General features: G+C 42.4%; 1 protein-coding gene across 7 annotated transcripts in view; it reads left to right on the top strand.

The window, feature by feature from the left end:
- SCUBE1 (signal peptide, CUB domain and EGF like domain containing 1) overlaps window positions 1–21683 on the top strand; it is a 220679-nt gene that overhangs the window by 175288 nt on the left and 23708 nt on the right. For all 7 annotated transcript variants that reach the window (XM_026114052.2, XM_026114051.2, XM_026114056.2 and 4 more), the window contains 5 exons: window positions 9478–9594; window positions 14574–14696; window positions 18111–18230; window positions 19207–19299; window positions 20842–20958. In XM_026114052.2, coding sequence (XP_025969837.1) covers window positions 9478–9594; window positions 14574–14696; window positions 18111–18230; window positions 19207–19299; window positions 20842–20958 — 570 coding nt within the window. The remainder of the gene's footprint in view (window positions 1–9477; window positions 9595–14573; window positions 14697–18110; window positions 18231–19206; window positions 19300–20841; window positions 20959–21683) is intronic.

Genomic DNA, 21683 nt, shown 5'->3' with positions numbered 1-21683 from the left:
TGAGACTTCCACTCCAGGCATTGCATACCATGCTGGCTGACATGAATGGAAACTGTGGTGTAGTCACATCTTCCTGGATATTTGGCTCTTATGCAGAGTGCTACTTTCTTGCTCAGCCCGGGAGAGCTGGCTGGCTTGGGGTCCATGGAGACCCTGCTGCTGTGGCAGAAGCTGGGGCTGCTGCATTAGGCTTTCAAGAGAGCAGCCACCTCTGTTTGGTCAGCTCAGAGGAAATGGCCCCAATTACTGAAGTTAGTGTTAAGCTGCAGCCACATTAGAAAGTATTGCCCTCTGGCAGCAACTCTGCTGGAGGTTGCAGTGCAGAAGCTAACTTGAGCCCTAATTCCCTCAGTAGGAATGGGAATGAAGCTATGTCTTCATGACCCCAATGCTGCGGCAAGTCCTTACTGACTTCTGTGGTTCCTGTGTGAACCAAGGCATGGATCTGCTTATAGCATTGCTGCTTAAACCTGTTGCTAGAGCTCAGAAACATGTGCTATTTGTTACAAGTGGAATCACGGGTAGAATTAAGGGAACTGGGGAAAACAAGTTAGCTCTAATTTGCTATGAAGAAGGTTTGCTATGATGAAGCAATGGGCTTCTTTAAATACACAACAACAAAAGGAAGACTAGGGAAAATGTGGGCCCGCTGCTGAATGGGGTGGGGGCCCTGGGTAACAAAAGATACAGAAAAGACAGAGATACCAAATGCCTTCTTTATTTTTTTTTATTTATTTATTACTGCTAAGACCATCCCTCGGGAATCCCAGACCCTGGAGACCAAGGATAAAATCTGGAGAAAGGAAGACTTTTCCTTGGTGGAGGAGGATCAGGTTAGAGATCATTTAAACAAACCTGACATCCACAAGTCCATGGGCCCCAATGGGATGCACCCATGAGTGCTGAGTGAGCTGGTGGATGTCATTGCTGGGCCACTCTCCATCATCTTTGAAAGGTCATGGAGATCAGGAGAGGTGCCTGTGGACTGGAAGAAAGCAAATGTCACTCCAGTCATCAAAGAGGGCAAGAAGGAGGATCCAAGGAACTACAGGCCAGTCAGCCTCACCTCAATCCCTGGAAAGGTGATGGAACAGCTCATTCTGGATACCATCTCTAAGCATGTGAAGTATAAGAAGGTGATCAGGAGTAGTCAGCATGGATTCACAAAGGGGAAATCATGCTTAACCAACCTGATAGCCTTCTCTGGTGGAATGACTGGCTGGATAGAGGAGGGGAGAGCAGTGGATGTTGTCTACCTTGACTTCAGCAAGGCTTTTGACACTGTCTCCCGTAACATCCTCATAGGCAAGCTGAGAAAGTGCAAGCTAGATGAGTGGACAGTGAGGTGGATCAAGAACTGGCTGGCGCAAAGTCTAGTTGGAGGCCTGTAGCTGGCGGTGTACCCCAGGGGTTGATATTGGGTCTAATCCTGTTGAACTTATTCATCAGTGACCTGGATGAAGGGACAGAGTGCACCCTCAGCAAGTTTGCTGGTGGTGCAGAACTGGGAGGAGTGGCTGATACCCCAGAGGGCTGTGCTGCCACTCAGAGGGACCTGGACCGGCTGGAGAGATGGGCAGAGAGGAACCTCCTGGAGTTCAACAATGGGAAGTGCAAGGTCCTGCACCTCAGGAGGAACAACTCTATGTATCAGTACAGGCTGGGGGATGAAAGCAGCTCTGCGGAGAAGGACCCGGGAGTCCTGCGGACAAGTTGACCATGAGTCAGCAATCATCTCAACCAGTCTGTGATTCTGTAATGGGCAAATTTTTATTCCTGAACTGACCCACAGCAACAGGTTTGAATAGTGCATGGTACAGTGGTCTAACCTGTATTAGAGTGGATAGAAACCAAAAAATTCTTCAGAATTTGGCACTGACTGCTACTGTGTGCCTATTTCTGAAGCTGAGTAATAGTTATTTTACGCTGTACTGCTAAATCCTTGAAATACCTCCTTTCTGGGATGCTTACATAATAAGTCACAGGTTTCCGATTATTTATTGCATCTCTCAACCACAGAGTCTGCAGGTTTCTTCTACAGTTTATATGCATTTATTTGTTTTACTACCACTTTGCATTCTTAGAACAAATCATCTATAATAAAAAGCACATTTCCTTGAAAGCAGAATCAATTTCCTTCAGAAGTCCTTCATTCCCTGATTAGTGTGTTGTTACATTTGGTCTTCACTAATCACGTAGTTAACTGTGAGCAATAAAATTCTTAAATAAATAAATGCTCTGGTCCAAGTCAAAGTTAGCTATAATGGACAGAGTTCCCCACTTAAGCTTTTGAAACACAAGATGTGACTGTGCTACCTACGCATTTACATTCACATTAAAAGTATAGTAATTAATGCCAGAACTGTTTCTTCTGCAGATCATTAGTATGTTATTAACAATTAAGTCTCAGCAACAAGTTGACTTGCTTGCAAGTCAGTCAAGCAGTGGGAAGCCTAAATGGGTGTGGTTTTTCAATTACTTTTAAAGGTTTTGGGCTATGGTGTTTGGTTTTTTGTTTTTTTGCTAGTCTGCTCCAGAAGTACTCAGTGGGAAAGCAATGAAATGGAAGGTTTGTATATTCCTACATCTTTCCGTGCTTCCTCTTCATTGGTTTTAGTATTGTAGACTCCGAAATGTAAGGAGAAGTTAGGCATAAGCCATTCCTTCTGGTGGATGCTGGATGTGTGTTAGAGTTACATCCTCAGATGGAGGATGTATTTTTACTAACTGTGAACAGACGTAAGTCACTTTGGATAATAAAACCTGAAATATGATGGAAACCCTGTCATATAGCTGCTGTAGCAAAATAGCTTTCCCAACACTGAATTTAAACCAGCATTTGTTGGAGAATGTAGCTTGAATCATGACTCCCTCTGGTCCAGCAACCACTCAGATTAAGATATGTGGTTTCCCTAATGTTTGTCAAATATTGTTGGAAACCACTCTGGGTAGGCTGTAAGGTGAACAACATTACATGGGTGGTATCAGTTCCCTGCAGAAATTGGATGATGGAGGCGGGGAACCCAGAAAATAACTTTCAGCCACAATATATGTAAAAAGGCATTAGTGTTTATTTTAAAAACACCATACAACAGTTCTTTAGAGTTTTTATGTATGTGTGTTTAATGACTGGAAGAAGAGAAAGGCTCTGTTTCTCAGAGGAGCCAGTGACTTGGAGGCTGAGAAATGAGAACACAACATGTTCAGACCAGCTTTGGGTTTGGTCGTGCATGTGAGCAGCTGAGTGGGTGCTCTGCAATGAGTCTGTGTGGCTCAAGAATTAAGAATAAATCAAGGATATGTGAGAAGGCCGAAGTAAAACCATGTTACTGTGGATGTGTGCACTGGAAGAGCATGTCCTGCTGTAGCACAGTATTAGAAGGTAAGTCCACTGCAGCGAGTGGCACTTTATGGTGTGCAATGTGGTGGCAGCTGTGCTGGGACACCCAAGCTGTTGCTTCCTGCTTGGGGGTCAAACGCTGCTAACACGTAGATCTGAAAGCCACAGGTTCCTTGCTGTATGCATTCTTCATAGCATCCTGGGCAGCAGTTATAAAATCTATCCAAACCTTTGCTACCATGACAAAGGTATATTTAAGCTAATTGGTACAAGGATTGGGAGCACGTGGAGCTGTGATTATTGCCTCTCAAAGTATAACTGTAATACAGTGGCCATTTTTGGCCATAGTGATCTACCATCACTGAAGGTCTTGCAAGTCACTTCCACTGAGGAAGGAATTGATAGCAGAGGTGGGTATTTCCTGTTCTTTTTATTTTTTATTTCTAAGGGGAAAAAAAGTTATTTTCTATTTTATTTCTACTTGAAATTACTGTATTTAATTGTAATGCATAGATTTTCTCTATATGCTGCTTATTTAGAGTACACTTCATGCCTGGCCTCACTGAACACAGACAAACCAAATATGAGATGGTTTCTTTGCTCACAGCCCAGAACCATTCCAGTCTGCACTCTATCCCACACCCCTGTCTTAGCTTTTATTGATTGGCTCTGAGACCCTCCTGTCTTGTTCTCTTGTAACACAAACAGTATTATCAAATAATAATGATCTCTCCTTGCCATGTTTATTTTCAGACCCCATGAAAAATAATTCAGACAGCAAAACCAAACCCTTATTCAAGTATCACATGTGGCCTGTGTTTTGGAAGGAGACTCCCAGTTTCATAAATTAACTTTATTGTTTAATGTATGTCTTGGACAAAAGCTGTTGTTATGACCGCTAGCCTCCACTAACCAATTTCATCACTCTAATATTAACAAATAAAATAGTAGTAAGAAAGAAGAAGAGGGGGAAAATCCATATTTTTGCAGTAAATTTTTAATGTTTGATTGGGCCAACTGGGCATTAAATTGTTCAATTCCGTAACCACCTCCGTGGCTGGACTCGGACCAAAATCACGTGTATCTTTGTGCAAGTGAAATCTGGCAGAATGTACTTGTGCAAGAAGTTGTAGCAGTTTCTACATCAGCTTGTGGTCCTCATACCATCTCAAAAATCCAGTGTTATATGTCAGTCTCTCCTTTAAACTTTTGGCGTTGAGCTGCTTGCTTGCAATGCTAATGCTTTTGGAAGGGTCGTGCATTGCATTTGGATTTTCTGACTACTGGTTGCGTTTAATTACTCTGAAAATTATTGCAGAGAGAAAAAGAATAACGATACAGGGGACTGCATTTGAGGAGTGGAAGCCAAGTACAGAGAGGAGCCTTTCACTTCAGAGCAGCTTGCAGGAATCCGGTTCAGTTTCAGCCTTACCAAAAATCATTACTGTCTGAGGGCTTCCTGGTGCCCTGCACTCTACATCCACAAATGAGCAAGTGCCAATGTCACACACACCGCCAGAGCAATTAGAGCTGCTGTAATTGGGAGCCTACTGGGGGCAGCGGTGGAAAAGGCAGGGACAGAACGAGCGTGGCAAAGGAACTGCTTTCTCCCTGCTCCCTCAGGTCAGCGTCGAGACATGTCTGTGTGGGGAAACTTAGAAGAAATTATGTCTACGGAAACTCCCCATTCTAGAGAAAGGCAGAAGGATTTACTTTCCAGTACTGGCAATCTGACACCTACTTACAAACATTAAATTCAAGGAAAATTTAGGTTGTTAAGGCATCATTTAATGTGTGAAAGAATAAACCAAAAAAACCCCCGTAAGGGTAATTGAAAAACTAACAATAAAATTCCCAAATGCTGACTTGAAATAAGAGGAACAGAGCCAAGCAAATATTCTAAAGCATGACCGCCATTGGCAGCAACTGCATTCCTCAAACACAGGAAAATCCTGCTCTTATATTAAACCGTTGAACAATCTCTTGGAATTGAATCACTTCTAGGCAAAAATAGAGGAATACTTCCGCCGTCCGAATATTGTCTTTGGGGATGTGTATTGATAGACGAGACACTGGATTTTATTCAGCCTGAGATGGCGCCGTTAGGTCATGGAAACCGTGACTGGAAGGAGAGCTGTCAGCACCATGGGACACCATGGACAAAGTGCCTTTAGAGAGGGCTGGGATGGCCAGGGTGTAATTAGCCCTTCTGGCAAGTCATCTGCTGTGAAGTAGGGAATTCCTTGCCTTATAATTTATATGCTACCCATTAGGAATCCTGGAAAAATTACCTCTGGCAGGGTACTTGTCCTGCACTATCAGAGATGAAATTAGCCCCATAGTTCCTAAAAGCTTCAAGCAGTTAAGCTCTGAAGATATCTCTTAATATGCTGAAATGACACAATCACATATGCTGATTATAGTGGTGAATGCGATATGAATTTTTCAACTAAATGAAAGTAAAGAGAATGCGTTTTTATGTCAAGTAAGTGCATTAGCAAATCTGAAATGTTCTGAGACAGCTAGGACTATTTGTGAATTCATGCCAAATGCAACTAAAAATAGAATAAAAACATTTTTAAGTTGAAGTGTTCTTCAATTCAAAGTCCTTCGAAGCAAATCATTTTGACTTCCCATGTTAAAATAGTTTAAAATCTTGATTTAAAAAATTCTAAATTACTCAAAAACCCAAAAGTTTGCTTTTCAGCGTGTCCTTTTGTGGTGGGGGAAAAATTCAGAGTGACCCAATACAAAAGAAATTATGTGCATGTCTTTGTAGGGGGGGTTGACCACAAAACCAAAAGAAAATTTGTTTATTTGCAAAGCTCTAGGTGTAACCTGCCACGTCTCTGCTTTTGTAGTTTTGGGCTTCCGCTCAGTAGGTGATGTTAACGAATTATGTAGCATTGTTTGTACGCAAGAGACAAAGATTATAGAGACCTACATTCATTCCCAGCTGTGTGGTAAGCGGGATTTGAAAGCCAGGTCTGTGAGGGCGAAAATCGGGTGTAATTCACTGCTGTTCAGTCTCTGCTGAGAAATACCTGTTTCAAGAGGGCAGCAGAACATAAGCACATCCATTTAGGGTAGACGTGGCGAGGAATTGCGGGGCACTGCAAAGGTGTGAGCAGGTTTCAAAGGTTCTGGGAGCCGCGGGGTACCAGCACCCAGCACTCCGATTTTGGAGTCTAAAGAAAGCAGTTGCAGGAGGATTTCAGCATCCTGTATCACACTGCCGGGTTCTTTTAGTGAAGGGTACGTGGTGCATATTTTCCCCTTTTCTATGAGCAGTGCTGAATTCCTCAGGGGCCTGGTGATTCTGCAGATAGGGCGCTGCGGAAAGCCCTGTCCCTAGGGCAGCGCCTAGCCTATGCCCTGAGCAGGCACAGAGGGGACGGCTCCAAAGGCTTTATTGTTAAGCAAGGAAAAATCTGTGCGGAGGCTTCCCACATTCAACTGGCCAAAGCAAGATGCTGAATTCAGCAGGGGTTGAATTTATGAGAACAGCAGCAGGAGGCGGGAGGAAGGGTTTAAATGGCTAAAAAGCTTTTTATAGTGGTCTTTGTGTTATAGTAAAAGTGTTTGTTTCAGCATCTCTGCTAGCCAGTGTAAACAATGTGAGTTTACGAGTAGCTGATATTTCATATAATTGAAATGCATTTGTCCATCTTGAGTGCCTATTACTTGGCAAGCAGATGACTGGTCATATTATTAGACAGACTGTTGTTTCTGCGGGCAAGGAGGGGTATACATCCTTGTTAATGCGAAGAGAAAACTGTAAAGGTCTAAGCCACAATGTGTAACACCACAGAGCAGTATGTTTGAAAGCAATGCATAAACCCCACTGACTTAAATGGTATGGGATAAGATCGTTACTGAGAAATACAAAATTATTTTTGAAAAAGGGCCTTCCAAGGTAAGTCAGAGGCCAGAAAATGAACTGCTTTTGTGAATTTCTCGCAGTACCATACAGTGAACAAGGTTACACTTGAATGAAACCATGATGTATGGTTTGGCTTCTTATGCGTTAAAAATCCTTTAAAACTATAACTGCAGTGTTCATTCCCAAATGATTTTACTTTATGTATTTATTTAGAGAAATCTGAAACAGTTTGCCATTTATGCATATTCGAAAGCTACGTATTTCCAAGACTATAAAGGAAACCTTAAAAAGAAACTACTTTCAGAACTCAAGTTATGATATTTTAAAATACATAGGAGAATGCATTAAAACTGAAGTAAGTGTAAAAAAGAAAAAAGAAAAGACCCTTCAATTGTCCTTTTCTTGTTGCTCCAACATAACAAGTGATTGATGCACACACAGAACCAGAGAAGACAATTTTTCTGTTCATCATGTGTATTTCATTTTGTATTATGCTTTTGCCTGTGTGATTGCTTTCCACGTTGTGAATTTTCTTTCTGTACATATTTTGAGACACTTAAAATTGGTGATCAGATAAAATATAGTTGTTTACAACATCGTAAATTTATGCATAAACTATCACAAAGACTTTGGGTTTTGTGTACACATACATAAAAGCTTAATTTTGTAGTTCTTGAAGTTAAGTATTTGCATTTATGTTAGCAGGATGAGACCTAGAATGTTTCATTAAACATCAAAGCTATAAAACTAATACTTGGATGCAGGATTTGAGTAGTATACTCATATGGATTTGTGAAGTTCCAAACTTTTTCAAGCACCCGCTGCTTGCTTAACATGTACAACCTGAAAGTCTGAGTTATATATAGTAATGGTGCTGCTCAGGTTATGTTCTTAATAAGCAACTTTAGAAAGTGTGCAGGCTATTAAAGGAAAGCTATTCCATTCCTTTATACCTCAGTAATACTGGAGGAATGTGATATTTTGTTGAAAGTACAGCTCTTAACTAACACCCTTGTATTAATTTTTCTGAGCTTTTAACATAAAAATTAATCACTGATTAACAAACAATAGAAAAAAACAATTCTCTGAGGATAAGATTCACTTGAAAGTGCTGTTATTTTGCACACCTTGCTATGTAAAGTACCTTTAATGTAAAGGCGTTCAGCAAGTCCATTCTGTGATGACTGCTGTCAAACTAACCTTCATGCCACTGCGCGCAACAGCCCCGCAGCACAGTCTCCGCCGCAGCAGGCTGTTAATTGCTTTCCACATCGGCTGCAGGATGGAAGAGGCCATGTCAGTACACATTTCCCACTAGCGAGCAGCGATCATTAGGGAGGCCCGACTTCTTTAAGGGAGAAGGTTCAAATTTTCTTGCCTTGGGCAGGATGTGGATACTCGAGCCAAGGTTTCCTACATCCTAGGTGCAGCCCTTCCTCTCCTAATACTGCCTTATTTCCAGGCAGAGCTTTGCTTGTGCCTCTCATAGCTGTGCAAGGGTCTGTACAATCTTGCCTAGGCAGAGCCAAAGTGTGAGAGCGACTCCCTGCCCTGGCAGGTAAGATGTCAGAGGAATGGTTAGCTGTTTAGCCAAGTGAATAAAGTCCACCCAAAGGGTCTGGTAGGTGCTTCCCTTCACCCATACAGCCTGTGAGCAAGAATACACACCTGCAAGGTAATAGTCAGGTGTCTGCTTTGCCCCAGGGAGAGAAGGGAGCTGAGCACCCACGTTTGGATAAGTGCAGTCACTGCAGGGCTGTGGCCCTAAATACACACCATGGCCCCTCTATATATTCAGGCATTCTTCTCATTTGCTTTTTCACATATGTTTGACCCATAATGCTTCATATTGAATGAAAACTAATTATTCAAGATTTTGGTAATGCAGGAAGAGAGAAGACATGGAAGGACTGGATTCAGCCCCTCAGTTTTTTCCCGTTGTGCCACTAACCCACCAAAACCTACTGTTCCCACAGCGCTGCTGGGAAAATATGATCAGAAGTTAAAGGTTGCCACCTAATGGTGAACACATATAACATAGTCTTCGTGTTTTACTCCTAAATGTTTCAATCCTAAAACAAACAAGTCCTTTCTTTATTAGGCACTGGAGGAGTGAAACTAATGTTTTATTCAGCTCTTACCTGGGGTGATATCTGCTAGCTTATCAGTAATGAGATGTTGCGATGGACCGTGAAATTCCAGCCATCCCGTTTAACTGAATTCTGATTTCTTAATGCTTTTTCTTTGAATTCAGATATAGATGAGTGTTCCTTCGAAAGGACCTGTGATCACACCTGCATCAACTACCCCGGAAGCTTTGAATGTCTCTGCCATAAAGGCTACACCTTGTATGGACTGACGCACTGTGGAGGTTTGGAAACTGAGTCTTGCTTATCTGTTTGCTTGTTCCCTTTGTAAACTGTTTACTGAGCCACAGATTGTTTTAGCTGAAGATTTTAGAACTGAAGACACTAAAATACCCTAATAAAGCTCAAATAAAGCTAAAATAGCATGAGCTGGGTGTGTCTAAAATTTCAGAGCCTCAAACCTGCTAAAGTATTCCTAAGAGAAGAGCATAAAGGCAAAACGACTGCCTGACATCTGTGGTACACAGTGGCTTCAGCATAGATGAGCAGCCTGCAGCTGTGGCACTTGCATTACCGGCTGCATGGATGCAGCACTTCTCTCACAAGGAACACAAAATAGCATCAGACTGGGGTTTGTTGTACCGCACATCGCACACACAGTGAGCTTCCCTAGAGAGGTTACAAGCATAGAGCACCCATGGGTGCTTCCACAGGAGTGAAGTTATTCACAGCAGGAGGGCAAAGAAGAGGATGGGAGAAGGATGCTGGTTTTACAAAGCATTTATACATTGTGGCGCTATTGACATTTTTAAATTTTAAAAAAGAAATGTGTATTAGTCTTCTTTTGCTATATTCTTGCTGACTAATTTCCTTTGACATCACTGAAGTGGGAATATCTAGCCCTATTGTCCTGGACATTTAGCATATAGCAGTTATTTAGCAAACTCCACCTTCAAAACCTTTTGCATTCACTAATTCCTTTTTAAAGGAGAAAAAATCCAGAGTATTTGCCCCCACTTTACAAATGGGAAAAGAAGTGCACAGAGCTTAGAGCTGGGTCTGTACCAATACCAAAGGGAGGGCTGGAGAGAAGCTCCTCACCAGGTCACTTGTATTCCCGTGCCCAGGGATATGTTTACTTGTTAGCTATGCCCAGGCACACAGAGCCCCTATGCGTGAGCTTGTGTGAGTCACCCATACCAGAGGCAATTTCTGAGTGTTTACAGTAGCTGGGCAAAGTTGTCTTTAAAAGACTGAGAGACCTAAACTGCCTGTGAAACTCATCAGGGAAGGCTGTGGGATAGCTTGTTCCCATCTTCAGTGGAGCTACTTCAGCTGCTCAACTTTTTGACATAACTGGAAATAACTGGTGCTGTGATGTTCAATAATCCAGGAGAGAGGGTTGTGGGTTTTTTTTTTTTTTAAGTGCACCATAAGGCAGTACTCCCACATGACAAAATTAGAGGTTCAACTTCTACTTGATCAAGACAGGAGAGTTTCAGAATGCTCAAATTTAAGTCCACTGTTTGCCAGGGGTATCACAGCATGGGAATGCCTGCCACCAGCCTGGCTAGCATTTCTGTGGTCTCTTGTCTGCACATTTAATTGATTGTGTTCAGAGCACTGGTCAAAGGAGAACAAAGGTTTGTTTTGTGGGGTTTGTGAAGTCTCTTAAGTCTGAATTATGCTTTTAAGCAATCAGGTCAACATTACACAATTAAAGTAAAAAGGGCAAATTATAGTGAAAGCCCTGAATCTAAATTATTCTTAGAAAATACTGAGGAACACAGCATATGATCCATGTCTCTCTCTCTTTTTTTAAAATCTTTAAAACTAAAATACTGTTTTTGGTGAGAGCTGGATTGGGAGGTACAACGCTATGAAATTAATCAAGATATAATCTAAGTAAAATTTACAATAAACAACAAACAAAATACTGATTCTAAGCCCTCGTAAGCTGTGTATTCAGGCTGGATTCTGAACTGAGTCAAACTTAGCCCAGGGTAATTATCATTAGAGGAATTGCCGAGAACAGGCCCCAATAGCTCGTAATTTGTGGAGCGGTTGTCGTCTTATGGACTGAACCAAAGAGGTCACCTGAAAGGCTCATGTTTCCATTCCTGTGTCACTTGGTTTGGGCCTTAAGAGAAAGGCGCAAGATGTGAGTGCTAGTGTCTCTTGTGTAGAGCAGGATATGTAGCAGTAACAAATGAATTGACCATGCAGGAGAGCAGCCAGGAAGAGAAATAGGTGTCCATCTAAGGCAGGAATTTGGGAAGACTCCACTTGAGAGCAGTTCTGAAAACAAAATCAGAGTCTGAAGTTTTTGGGAACCTTCGATATGTGGGGCGAGGCGAGACTGATCTTTGGTTTCACTGTTAATTCCTTAACTAACTTACATATGTATTTTTTTTAGAGAAAGCCTCAAATTTGGGGGGTTTTAGCATCAGTCTTTAATTAAGAATGAGGCAGAACCAAAACTCTAACTGAAAATACTCGGTGCTGAACTTTGGGCAAAAACATAACGAGATCCAAACCTCATGATTTTTTCTGTAATGGACAGATCCAAAGTCCCAGATCTGAATCCAGACATGTTCAGGCCCTGAGCTTTGCAGCTCAGGCCAATCATTAGTTTTAGTCTGCTCCCAGAGAGGGCTGTTTACAGGGGAACAAATAATTCACTTTGGCTGTCATCCATGTGGCACTGAGCAGACATCAAAACTAAGGAGAAATAATGCATTCGAGAACCCTCGGAAAGATTTGGCTCAAGCTTGCTTCTTAATAAGCTTTCTCTCCTTCTTGCTTCTCTGCTACTAGCAATTAAATAAACCACATGGCAGCGACCCCATTCTGGGTCTTCCATGCAGAGGTGCAGCCCTTGCTGCTCTCGCTGGCATTCAGCTCGCGGCATCTCTTGTAATAAAAGTTGTGTGCCATAAGGGAATCTTTTAGAAGGATGGTGCTAGCGCTCATATCTCTCATCTAGGGAAAGCCCTACTTACAGTATATATTGGCTCATTAAGTGACCTTAGGAAAGTCGGTAGACTCTACAGATTTATTGGCACCTTTGCAAATTTGGCTTCTTCTGCAAGGGCTTGATTCTGGACTGAGGCACTTGACAGCAAGAGTCCGTGGCTGAACAGTTTGGCCAGTGCTCAATGGCAGGAGCCATGCGAGCTAAATGTGTTTCCAAGTAGGGACTGTCAAGTAAGTTCTACTATCGAGCTCAGCAGAAGCCTCCTTCTCTGACCGCCATGTGTCAAATTTAACGAAAAAAGCTTTTCCTGGGACTCTTTCCCCAGCCAGCTTTTGTTCCTGCTGACCCAGGACTTCCAGGAATCCTGACTCTGGCCCCAAAATCATAAGACTGTCTAGAAAAATATTTGCCTGTTATATTAGGGTACCTTAATCTGTTTCTTTTAGGCATATCCTCTGTTTTCTAGATTCTTGTTTAGCCATGCAGACTAAAATCTTACATTAAAAATAAGGCTGTCTCTGAATTCTAGCAAATGAATCTGTGAGTGCTCCCACCAAATGTCCCAAGAAGCAAGAGGGAGGCTTGGCTGATATGAACATGCCTGTATTTGTTAATTAGCACAGGGTCTGAACATGGGCTTGACCCCCACGCCCTCATCAACACCACTTCCTACCTGTAACCTCATAGTTTGGCTTCAGATTGGGTCAGTAGGCACCAGAACTGGGGCCTGGGAAGACTGGCTCGAACTCAGACTGTGCTCCTGCAGACCGAAAGGATTCAGCTAGTGCCAAGCCCGAGGCACAGGAACTCAAGCCTGGGCTCAGGCATGGCTGCGAGGGACAGGGAGGCACCCATAGCCTGCGAGCCTTCATGGCCTGACCTCCCTTAAAAACACATTGAGTGACAATTTTCCTTTTACAGATGCGTTTTGAGGCCTATCGTTAAGCTGGAATGTGAGCCATTCAGTATATTTCATGACGATTTTGTGTCATTCCAGCTTATTTGCAAGTATGTCAAATGGTGCAAGGTGCATGCCTTGTAAAAGTCGGTTACACTAACGCTACGGTTTTACCAGCCAGAGGGGTAGCTACATTCAAAGGGCAAAACCCATTTGCTGTTTGGGGTTAGTGCAGTGCCTAAAACACTGGGGCTGTGCTGCATAGCAAGAGATTTTAGGTTATGGCCCAACCAGCAAAAAAGAGAAGGCTGAGGAGCAGCAGTACGCAGCTGACTGACTGTTCACCAGTTCCTCGGCACAATTTTGGCCTAATATTGTCCCACCTGAACCCTGACTGTGATCCGGGGAGAGTACTGCGCGGGGCAGTTCCCAATGAGCGCGATGGGCGAAGACGTCCTTCCCGGTGGTGGGAGAAGAAAGGTTAGCCGTGGGGGCACAAGCCTTGCACCTACCCTGAGGGAAGTGAATGGCTGCTGGTCCATCCTGTTTGCTAATACGGATCTCATTTAGCTGTCATGCAGTTACCAATAAAAGCATGCTATCAGGCTAGTTCTCCTGTAAGGTCCTGCTGTTTGGCATGAATGATGTTTCACTGCGTTAGTAGTTTATTCATCTAACTGCAGTTCAGCCATATTCTTGCAGAGTGCAAATTAAGTTTTATATAAATGCTGACTACACATAGTTCATTTTGACCAAATACCTTTCTAATGCATATGAAGTTGAAAGTCTTTAAGTGGAATATCAGTGATGCAGTTGTGGCAATTGCTTTGCCTTCTCTTTGCAAGCTTTTTTCCTTTCATTTCTATTGAGGAGTAGAAGACTAAATAAACTACGTTTGAGCAGCTTCGTTCCTGTCAAATATATAGTTTCCTTCATCACCTGAATCCTTTCTAAAATCAAACTCTGAGTTACTACAGATAATTTCTTTCTCTGATAAGCAAAAGTGATTGAATCTCACAAATGTTTATGCCTTCGATTTTTCCATATAATGCAATGTACATATTGTCCAGATGCTGCAGAGACTTTCAAGCATGCTTTGTATTTTGTGAATATTTCCAAGAATTTGTGTGACTACTCCTAAAAAGTATGTTGTATCATACGCATAAATCCTTACAAGAGTAGAGGCTGTGCATGTGCCTGTGTAAGGACAATACATGCACTGTGCACTAAAATTGTTTGACATCAATTTAGTCTGCGTTATACATGTTTGTACAGACTTAAATATAAAAGATAATTGGAGCAGATATCCTTATGCACAGAACATTATAATATACAATGTACATGCATTCATGCAGTTAATAATCTAATAAATTCTAATATATTTTCAGATATTGATGAATGCAGCATCAGCAATGGTAGCTGTGACTATGGGTGTCTTAATACAATGGGGAGCTACGAGTGTGTCTGTCCACCTGGAAAGAAACTTCACTGGAATAAAAAGGACTGTGTTGGTAAGTGTGGGACTCTGACTTGGGGGGACTGTGTCGATGCTCATGTTCTCCAGGAATATGGAAAAAGCTGTGGTTTTGCCTGAGAGATGCTGCATTTTAGCAATACAGATCCCCAAATTCATTTTATAAACTCAAGTAACACCTAACCCTGTGGGAGTCCGTGGACTTGGGATATAACCACAGGTGGATTACAGAATGGGAAATAGTTGGATGTTATTTAACAGTGTTGATTTTTTGATTTTATGGATCTATTCACCTAAATCTAAGTCTTCTCACATTATTATTTTATGTCTTTCATTGTTTTGTCCTTTCCTAGATTAGAATCTTCTTCTATATTGAAAAAACTGTCAAAAAATGAAACTACCCTTTTGGTTTCTTACTGAGATCCACCTACTGTGACCTCAGATGTAACTGTATTTCCCTCCAAGAATCATTTAGTATATTCAAACTGTATTTAATGATATACAGGTAAAACAAGGTATTCAAGTTAATAACTACATTCACAGCACCATAATCCAATTCTCTGAGGCATCGGCAAAAGTATCCTGCATAATATAGAGTGCTGGCACTAGCTGTGTCAAAAGTACTAATTGCAATGGGCGCAAATCCTGAGACCACTAAAATGATGGCATTTAACTGCTAGTGCCACTGTACTCTGTGGAAAATCTGAATATCTGTTCCAATCATGGCTCTTGTGTATCCTTTAAGTAGATGATGGGTTTTATTCTGGACCAGTCGTGGCCGTGGCTACAGCCATTCAAAGTATTTTCTACGGGATATTTTAATTCAGTTTTCATATTTTTAATGGGAATGGCACACCTTCAGTCTTTCTTAACCAAATTTAATTTTTTTTTAAACCATGAACAACTACTGATACATTTGGGGCGGATGCTTAATACTTAATTGGGAGCAAGACAGAACAGTAAAGTGGGGACCATGTTAAGAGAATCTCCCAACTTATAGCAGTGTAGTCCGGAGTAGAGAGTACTGGCCTTTTGCATGATCAGATGGTTGTGGCATTTTTCCACTTTTTTGAGTACAGCATTATGGAAAGCACTTTATAACTGAGGGAGGACTTGAGCTGGATTTCAGACTTTGCCACTGACTTTCTTCCTGACCATAACTAATACTTTGTTTTCGGTACTTACTGTTGTATATACTGCCTTCACAGCTATATAGAGAACAAGTAAGTACTATAGGAGCAAGAAATTGATTTTTTTTTTTTTAAGTTATCCACTATATCTCCCTTTCGATGTACCAGATAGACCTCTGGAAAGGGGTTTGTAAACTAACAGCAGGGACCATAATCTTCTGAGGTCTAGTACATACTTAGACCGCAGAAGGACTGTACTATACTCCCTCTCAATCCAATAAGAATGCTGTTCCCATGATAAGAGACTCTATTAAAATATTTTCCTTGTCATAAATTTCCCTTTGTTATTTGTATTACCCAGTAGGAAGATGGAAAATCAAACACCCTTCTCTATTGATATACATTGTTTTATTTGATGAATTTAATGAGGCTTAAAATGAGTGTGACCTACCTGCTGATCACCTGCCTTTATTACCAACATTGTTTGGAGGAAACTGCATTCTACACTATTATAAAAGCACAATAAAAAGGAGAAGAATGATACCTAATGATCCTGAATGCAATGTGATTTGCAGACATTTACAGTAACAAAATCCGGTTTTGCTCAGCAATGCCACTTTGCACTTGTGTTGCCTCCTCAGTCCAAAGAATATCTTTTCTTTATAAACATCATCCAAGTAGCATAAAAAGCCTTAGGAGGGAGGTAAGTGAAGTGTGATTATTCCCATATTTCAGACATGAACATCAGGAGTGTTTAAGGGGCTTGCATATATTTGTACGTAACCGTCGGTGAAGTCAGAAACGCAACCCAGAGGGGCAGCTGCTGGACTCTTCCTCTGTCCTCAGGCCAAGCTGGTCAAGGCTCGTTCCAGCTATCAAGTTCAAAGTGGCCTGTTTCATCCCAATCTGCTGGCAGACCCGAGTCAGCCTGGCCACTTCCTCCTGCACAGTGATGCTGCAGCTGTGAACTCCCCCCCACGTTGGTGTGGTTCGATGCCAAGCTGAGGGGTAGAAAAAATGGCACCTGCAGTAGCAAGGCCAGTCAGGAGTAAAACCAATCAGCCAATCCATCTCATAAGATGAGCAAGCTTGAAAGAAGTAGCAAGGGCTAGTAGGAAGGCAGGCATATGTACCTGCACAGGCCTTTTCACAGGGCTGAAGCAAGAGTTGCTGTACAAACCTGGCACTGAGGTTTAACCAGCTGATGTAATGTGAAATACCTGCCTGAAGAGCTGCCCAGCTGGCAGTCGGTGCAGAGGTTAAAGGAAGCGATAAGGCAGCCAAAGTGCAAGTAGTGATGGCACCTATGCCTGCAGGCAAGAATGCACCCACTTAATCATTTGTATGGAGAAAGATGTATTTAAACACCACCTGTATCCCTGAAGTTTTCAAATTAAAATAAATGCAAGGTTATAATTATTAGTGGCATACCATCATCTCAGGATGAAGCACAGGGACTGGTCCAGCAACTCATAACAACTTCACGTAAGTTCAGATAAAACATGAGCAGTCCCTTACCCAAATACAAATAGCTGTTGGCAAGTAAGACCTGCAGGAGACTCTGATTTCCTCCTGCCATGAAGCCATGAGGAGAAGCTGGATGTATCCGCCCTACTAGCCATAATGTGCCCAGTGCGGGGGGTCCTGATGGAGTGGGGGAGGGGGGGCAGGGTGCATGTGTCACAGTGTCCCTTCCTGGCATTGCTTGGGGCACTTCAGCAGTGGCAGAAAGGACAAGTGGGACTGGCCACCCCCACTAACGTGTCCTACGGACCTCTATCTGCCTGCAAAGTTTCCTACTCAAAGATTGGGCGCTTGAGCCTGGAGCTGACGTTAAAAAAGTTGGTGAGAGTTGGAGTGAGAAGATAAAAATACTGTTTTAACAGCCATTTAAGCTACGGGGTCTTTGTGAGGGTGACTCCTGCCTGTGTTGTTGTAGGAAGGCCCATCACTAGTTGTAGCTGTTGCTTCTGCGATCAGGTTGCACATGCTGAATTGTGCTCATACTTTCATACTCATACTGAGACACACCTGCATCTCAAAATGCAGATCTGGAGTTGAATAGTCCGAAAGGGGAGGATGGGAGGAAAGGACTCTGATCCAGGCTTTGGGCCCAGAAAATGTGGAGGAGTTTAAATTCCAAGTCCAATCTCAAGATCCAGATATTCTCTCCCTATTACAAACTTATTTCAGAAATTCCTGGGCTTCCTGCTTTGTTGTCCCTTCTACCTTTCTTCACCATTATAAGCAAGTGGGTGCTCAGGGTTCTGTGTGGGCAGTGTTTGATTTTTCTTTCTTTTCTTTTTTCTTTTTCTCCTCAGAGATGGTGAAATGTCTCCCGAATGCCAAACCAGCTGCAAAGGCTCAGCTAGTGTGCAGTAAGACAGGAGGCATAGAAAGCTGCTTCCTGTCATGCCCATCCAATACTCTTTTTGTTCCAGGTTGGTACAAAATAGTATTTGTCCTTCTAAGTCAAGATACAGAATGTGACTTGATGATTTTTCTCGGCTAAGGTATTCATGACTCTTACATTCAGTTTTTGTTACGGACAATTACAACTGGGCAGAAAATCATTGTAAGTTAGTGTCTGGGCCAAATATGCACATCAATAAATACAAGAGCAAACTGTCAGTGAGAGTTTTGGCCCTTAGTCATTTAATTTGAGGTGACATTTGCAAAAGTAATCCAGAAATTCTAATAAAAATCTGTGAGACATAACTATCTTAACCAGAATGGTGCAAAAGCAAAATTTTACCGTTACATTGCTATCCTAAAAAACATGGAAAAAATGAACAGTTGATTTTGGTGAATTCCTGCTAACTTGGGTCTCTCTGCTTTTCATGTTAGTCCTGGCATTATATGCTGTAGAGCTGTTCACACTTTATTTTCAGTTTAGCAGAGATTACTGGAGCCATGCATTTATCTAATTTTTATGCACCAATACACAGTTTTATCTGTGCGGTATGTAAACCCTGGTATGATTGTAAGTATGTTATTTTTCTTTCTGCCAACAAATTCCGTCAGAATCTGAAACTAAAATTATTACTGAAGTACATAGCCCATTTTTTTTAATTACAGAGATTATCCAAGCCCAAGGACTCTGTCATGGACAAACAGAGTAAAATATTTTCTACCTGCCACCATGGAATTATTTTATTTACAGCTAGCCTCAAGCCCCGTTGTTTCTAAAATGCAAAATTTCAGCACTGGAAGACGCATGGAATTTGTAGGTCGCATGGTGAAGCAGTGGCCTTTAGCAAGCTCTTTCAGGCACTTGAAGTGCAAGCTGAGCACTTGGGCTCGTTATCTAGGGGTACAAATAAGGCCGTTTGAATGCTGCGTGTTTGCGCTGGGGGTGGCGAGCTGTTCTGCGCGGTGCCGGCTGCCCACGCTGACCCTGCCTCCTGCCTCACTCAGATTCAGAGAACAGCTACACACTGAGCTGCGGCATCCCCGGCCCCCAGGGCAAAGCTCCGCAGAAGCGCAACGCGACGCTTCCCAGCTGCGCAGGTAGGTGCTCTCCCGCGCGCCAGAGCTGCGTGGGCGCCATCCCCCGAGCCGGCTGGGGGTCAGTCGCGAGGCAGAGCGCTCAAAAGCTACGCCAGGCCAGCTCTAGAGTCGCCCGTGCTTCCTAAGTCTCCTTTCCGCAGCCTCTCCGGTCGGGCTGGAGCGTGCTTGGCCGCCCTGCAGTGCGGCGCCTGCGTTGGTAGGTCAAACACATGAGCAGTGGTGCGCCGAGGTGTAGTCAGTAAGGACAGACATTTAGAATAATTTACTTTCCGTAGTCTAGCAAGGCAATACTGGGCATATCAAAAGGGCATTTTTTCGCAGACCTGGAAGGGAGCCAGACAGGCCCGTCAGCAGCACAATGGCAAAGGCTACGGTGGGGCCCAGCCCTTACCTGGCAAGTCCCTGCTTAGCAGCCCCAGGGCTCTGGGGACTCGCTGCAAAAGGGTTATGAGACTTTTATGAGCGCGTATTGTGTTTCATTCATCTTTGTTGTCAGAAACGGATGGATTATTTTTGCAGAGACATTTCAAAATTTGTCTTAAAGCCGATACCCAGCATAAAAAAGTTCAGCTCAAATGGTCAAAGTCTGGCAAAATGAGAAGCAGCTGAAACTGCATCCAGCAGCGGGAAGCGTCAGGGACTTTAAGTGCTTGCAGTCCTTCTCTCCCTGGAATGGATCTTGTCCCTGAATTTTCCAGTTCTCTAACCACATATTTCTTACATATTTGGAAAGGATCAGGAGGTACGATGCCGTGAAGTGAGCTAAGCAGCCGCAGAGCTGGCCGCCTGCAGTGCAGGCCAGGTTTCCCCCAGAGGCTGGGCTCGGCTCAGCCCTCACTGGCTGAGGAACCCGCGGTGCAGGGCTCCTGCGAGCACCTGCTGCGGCTCTGCGTGCAGCCCGCAGTGGCCCCAAGGAGACAAGGCTGGGCCCAGCCTTTTCCACCACCATCTTTGTGAGAAGGAAGTCAGCCAGCGGCTACGTTTCCTCCTAAGTGGCGCATAGCTGTAGAATAGCCTTTAAAGTCATAAGACATAACTGGGTTGGATTTAAAGATGAAGAATAAAGCTTGCAAGTCATAGACTATTAGCTAGCATAGATTACATAGCCATAAAGACAGTTCTCTTGGATAGTTCTCAATCGCCAACAGCACAATTCCTCTAAATTAATCATATTCCTGGTTTGCATTAATAGAAGCAGAACCATGGCCAAGTAACATGGGAAGTCACAGACAGCAAGTCAGAAAAATTGCTAACAATTAACTTTGTTCATAATAAGGCAATTTCAACCAAATTCCACAAAGGTGTGCAAGGAGAAGAATATGTGCAGTGTACTAGGAAATTCATTGATCTTTATGGGTTCAAGTGCAAGCGCTTGTGGGGAAAATGGACTTAGGCAAATGGATCCTTTGGTACAAGGTGTATACCTCTTAGATTGTCTCTTTTGTATGTCACAAGAAGACTTCTGAGTCTGTTTTTAAAAATAAGTGTCAGATTTCATTTGATCTGCATTACAAATAATAACTTTTTATTTGATATCAACAGATTCATTAGCCCCTCCAGTCAAGCAGAAAGCTCGTTTTAAAATTAAAGATGCAAAGTGCCATTTGCGGCCTCGCAGTAAAGAAAAAGTGAAAGATTCTGGGAAGCAAGCTGTGTTAGGTATGTGGTTTCTTCCAACACGTAAACAGCATTCTAATGGGTTTTTTTTGTTTGTTTGTGTTCATAATTTGTTTTCACACTGCAGACAGAAAGGAAGTTAGTAATGGTTTTCAGATTTGGATCTGAACTTAAGCTCAGGCCAAGTTTCACACTGAAGCTGAACAGTGGCTTGGGTTTGGATCTGACAGTGCTGAAATGTCACCAGTTGCTTTGCAAAATCTTTGTCCAAAAATACATGAATTCAGAATTAAACTGATCCTTTTTCTGGCATTGGTAATGGTAAAAATATCTTGGGGGAGAAGAAAAAAAAAAGCTACTGACCAAAGGAAAGCTAGATGAAATAAAGTCAGTTTGGTTTGGTTTAGATTTTCCAAATTAGGTTTATAAAAGAAAACATACTAGCAAGAGCTATTATTATTTCTGTTATTCGCTTTATGCTGGATTAGTATCCCATTGCAGCAGCAAAGAGAGCCCCTATGCAGGAAAGTTATAATGAAAATCTGATGTTACCTGGCTTTAGATCTTTCATAATATTGGAATGAATAGGTGCAATGTTAGAAAAAAGGTCTAGACATAATTAGCAAAATCTGAAATTAAAAAAAGTCTTTGTCAGACTGGATCAAAGAGATCAGATGTTCTTCAAACTTGGTATGAATAGATGTGGAATTTTATTATTACTATTTTTGAACATCACTTTTAAAGTTAAAAAAGAGAGACTATAAAAG

This window comes from Dromaius novaehollandiae, chromosome 1 (assembly GCF_036370855.1).
Source record: "Dromaius novaehollandiae isolate bDroNov1 chromosome 1, bDroNov1.hap1, whole genome shotgun sequence".
In the NCBI taxonomy this organism is placed as follows: Eukaryota; Metazoa; Chordata; class Aves; order Casuariiformes; family Dromaiidae; genus Dromaius; species Dromaius novaehollandiae.
Note: the sequence above shows the minus strand (reverse complement) of the source record. Positions and strands in the feature narration are given on the sequence as shown.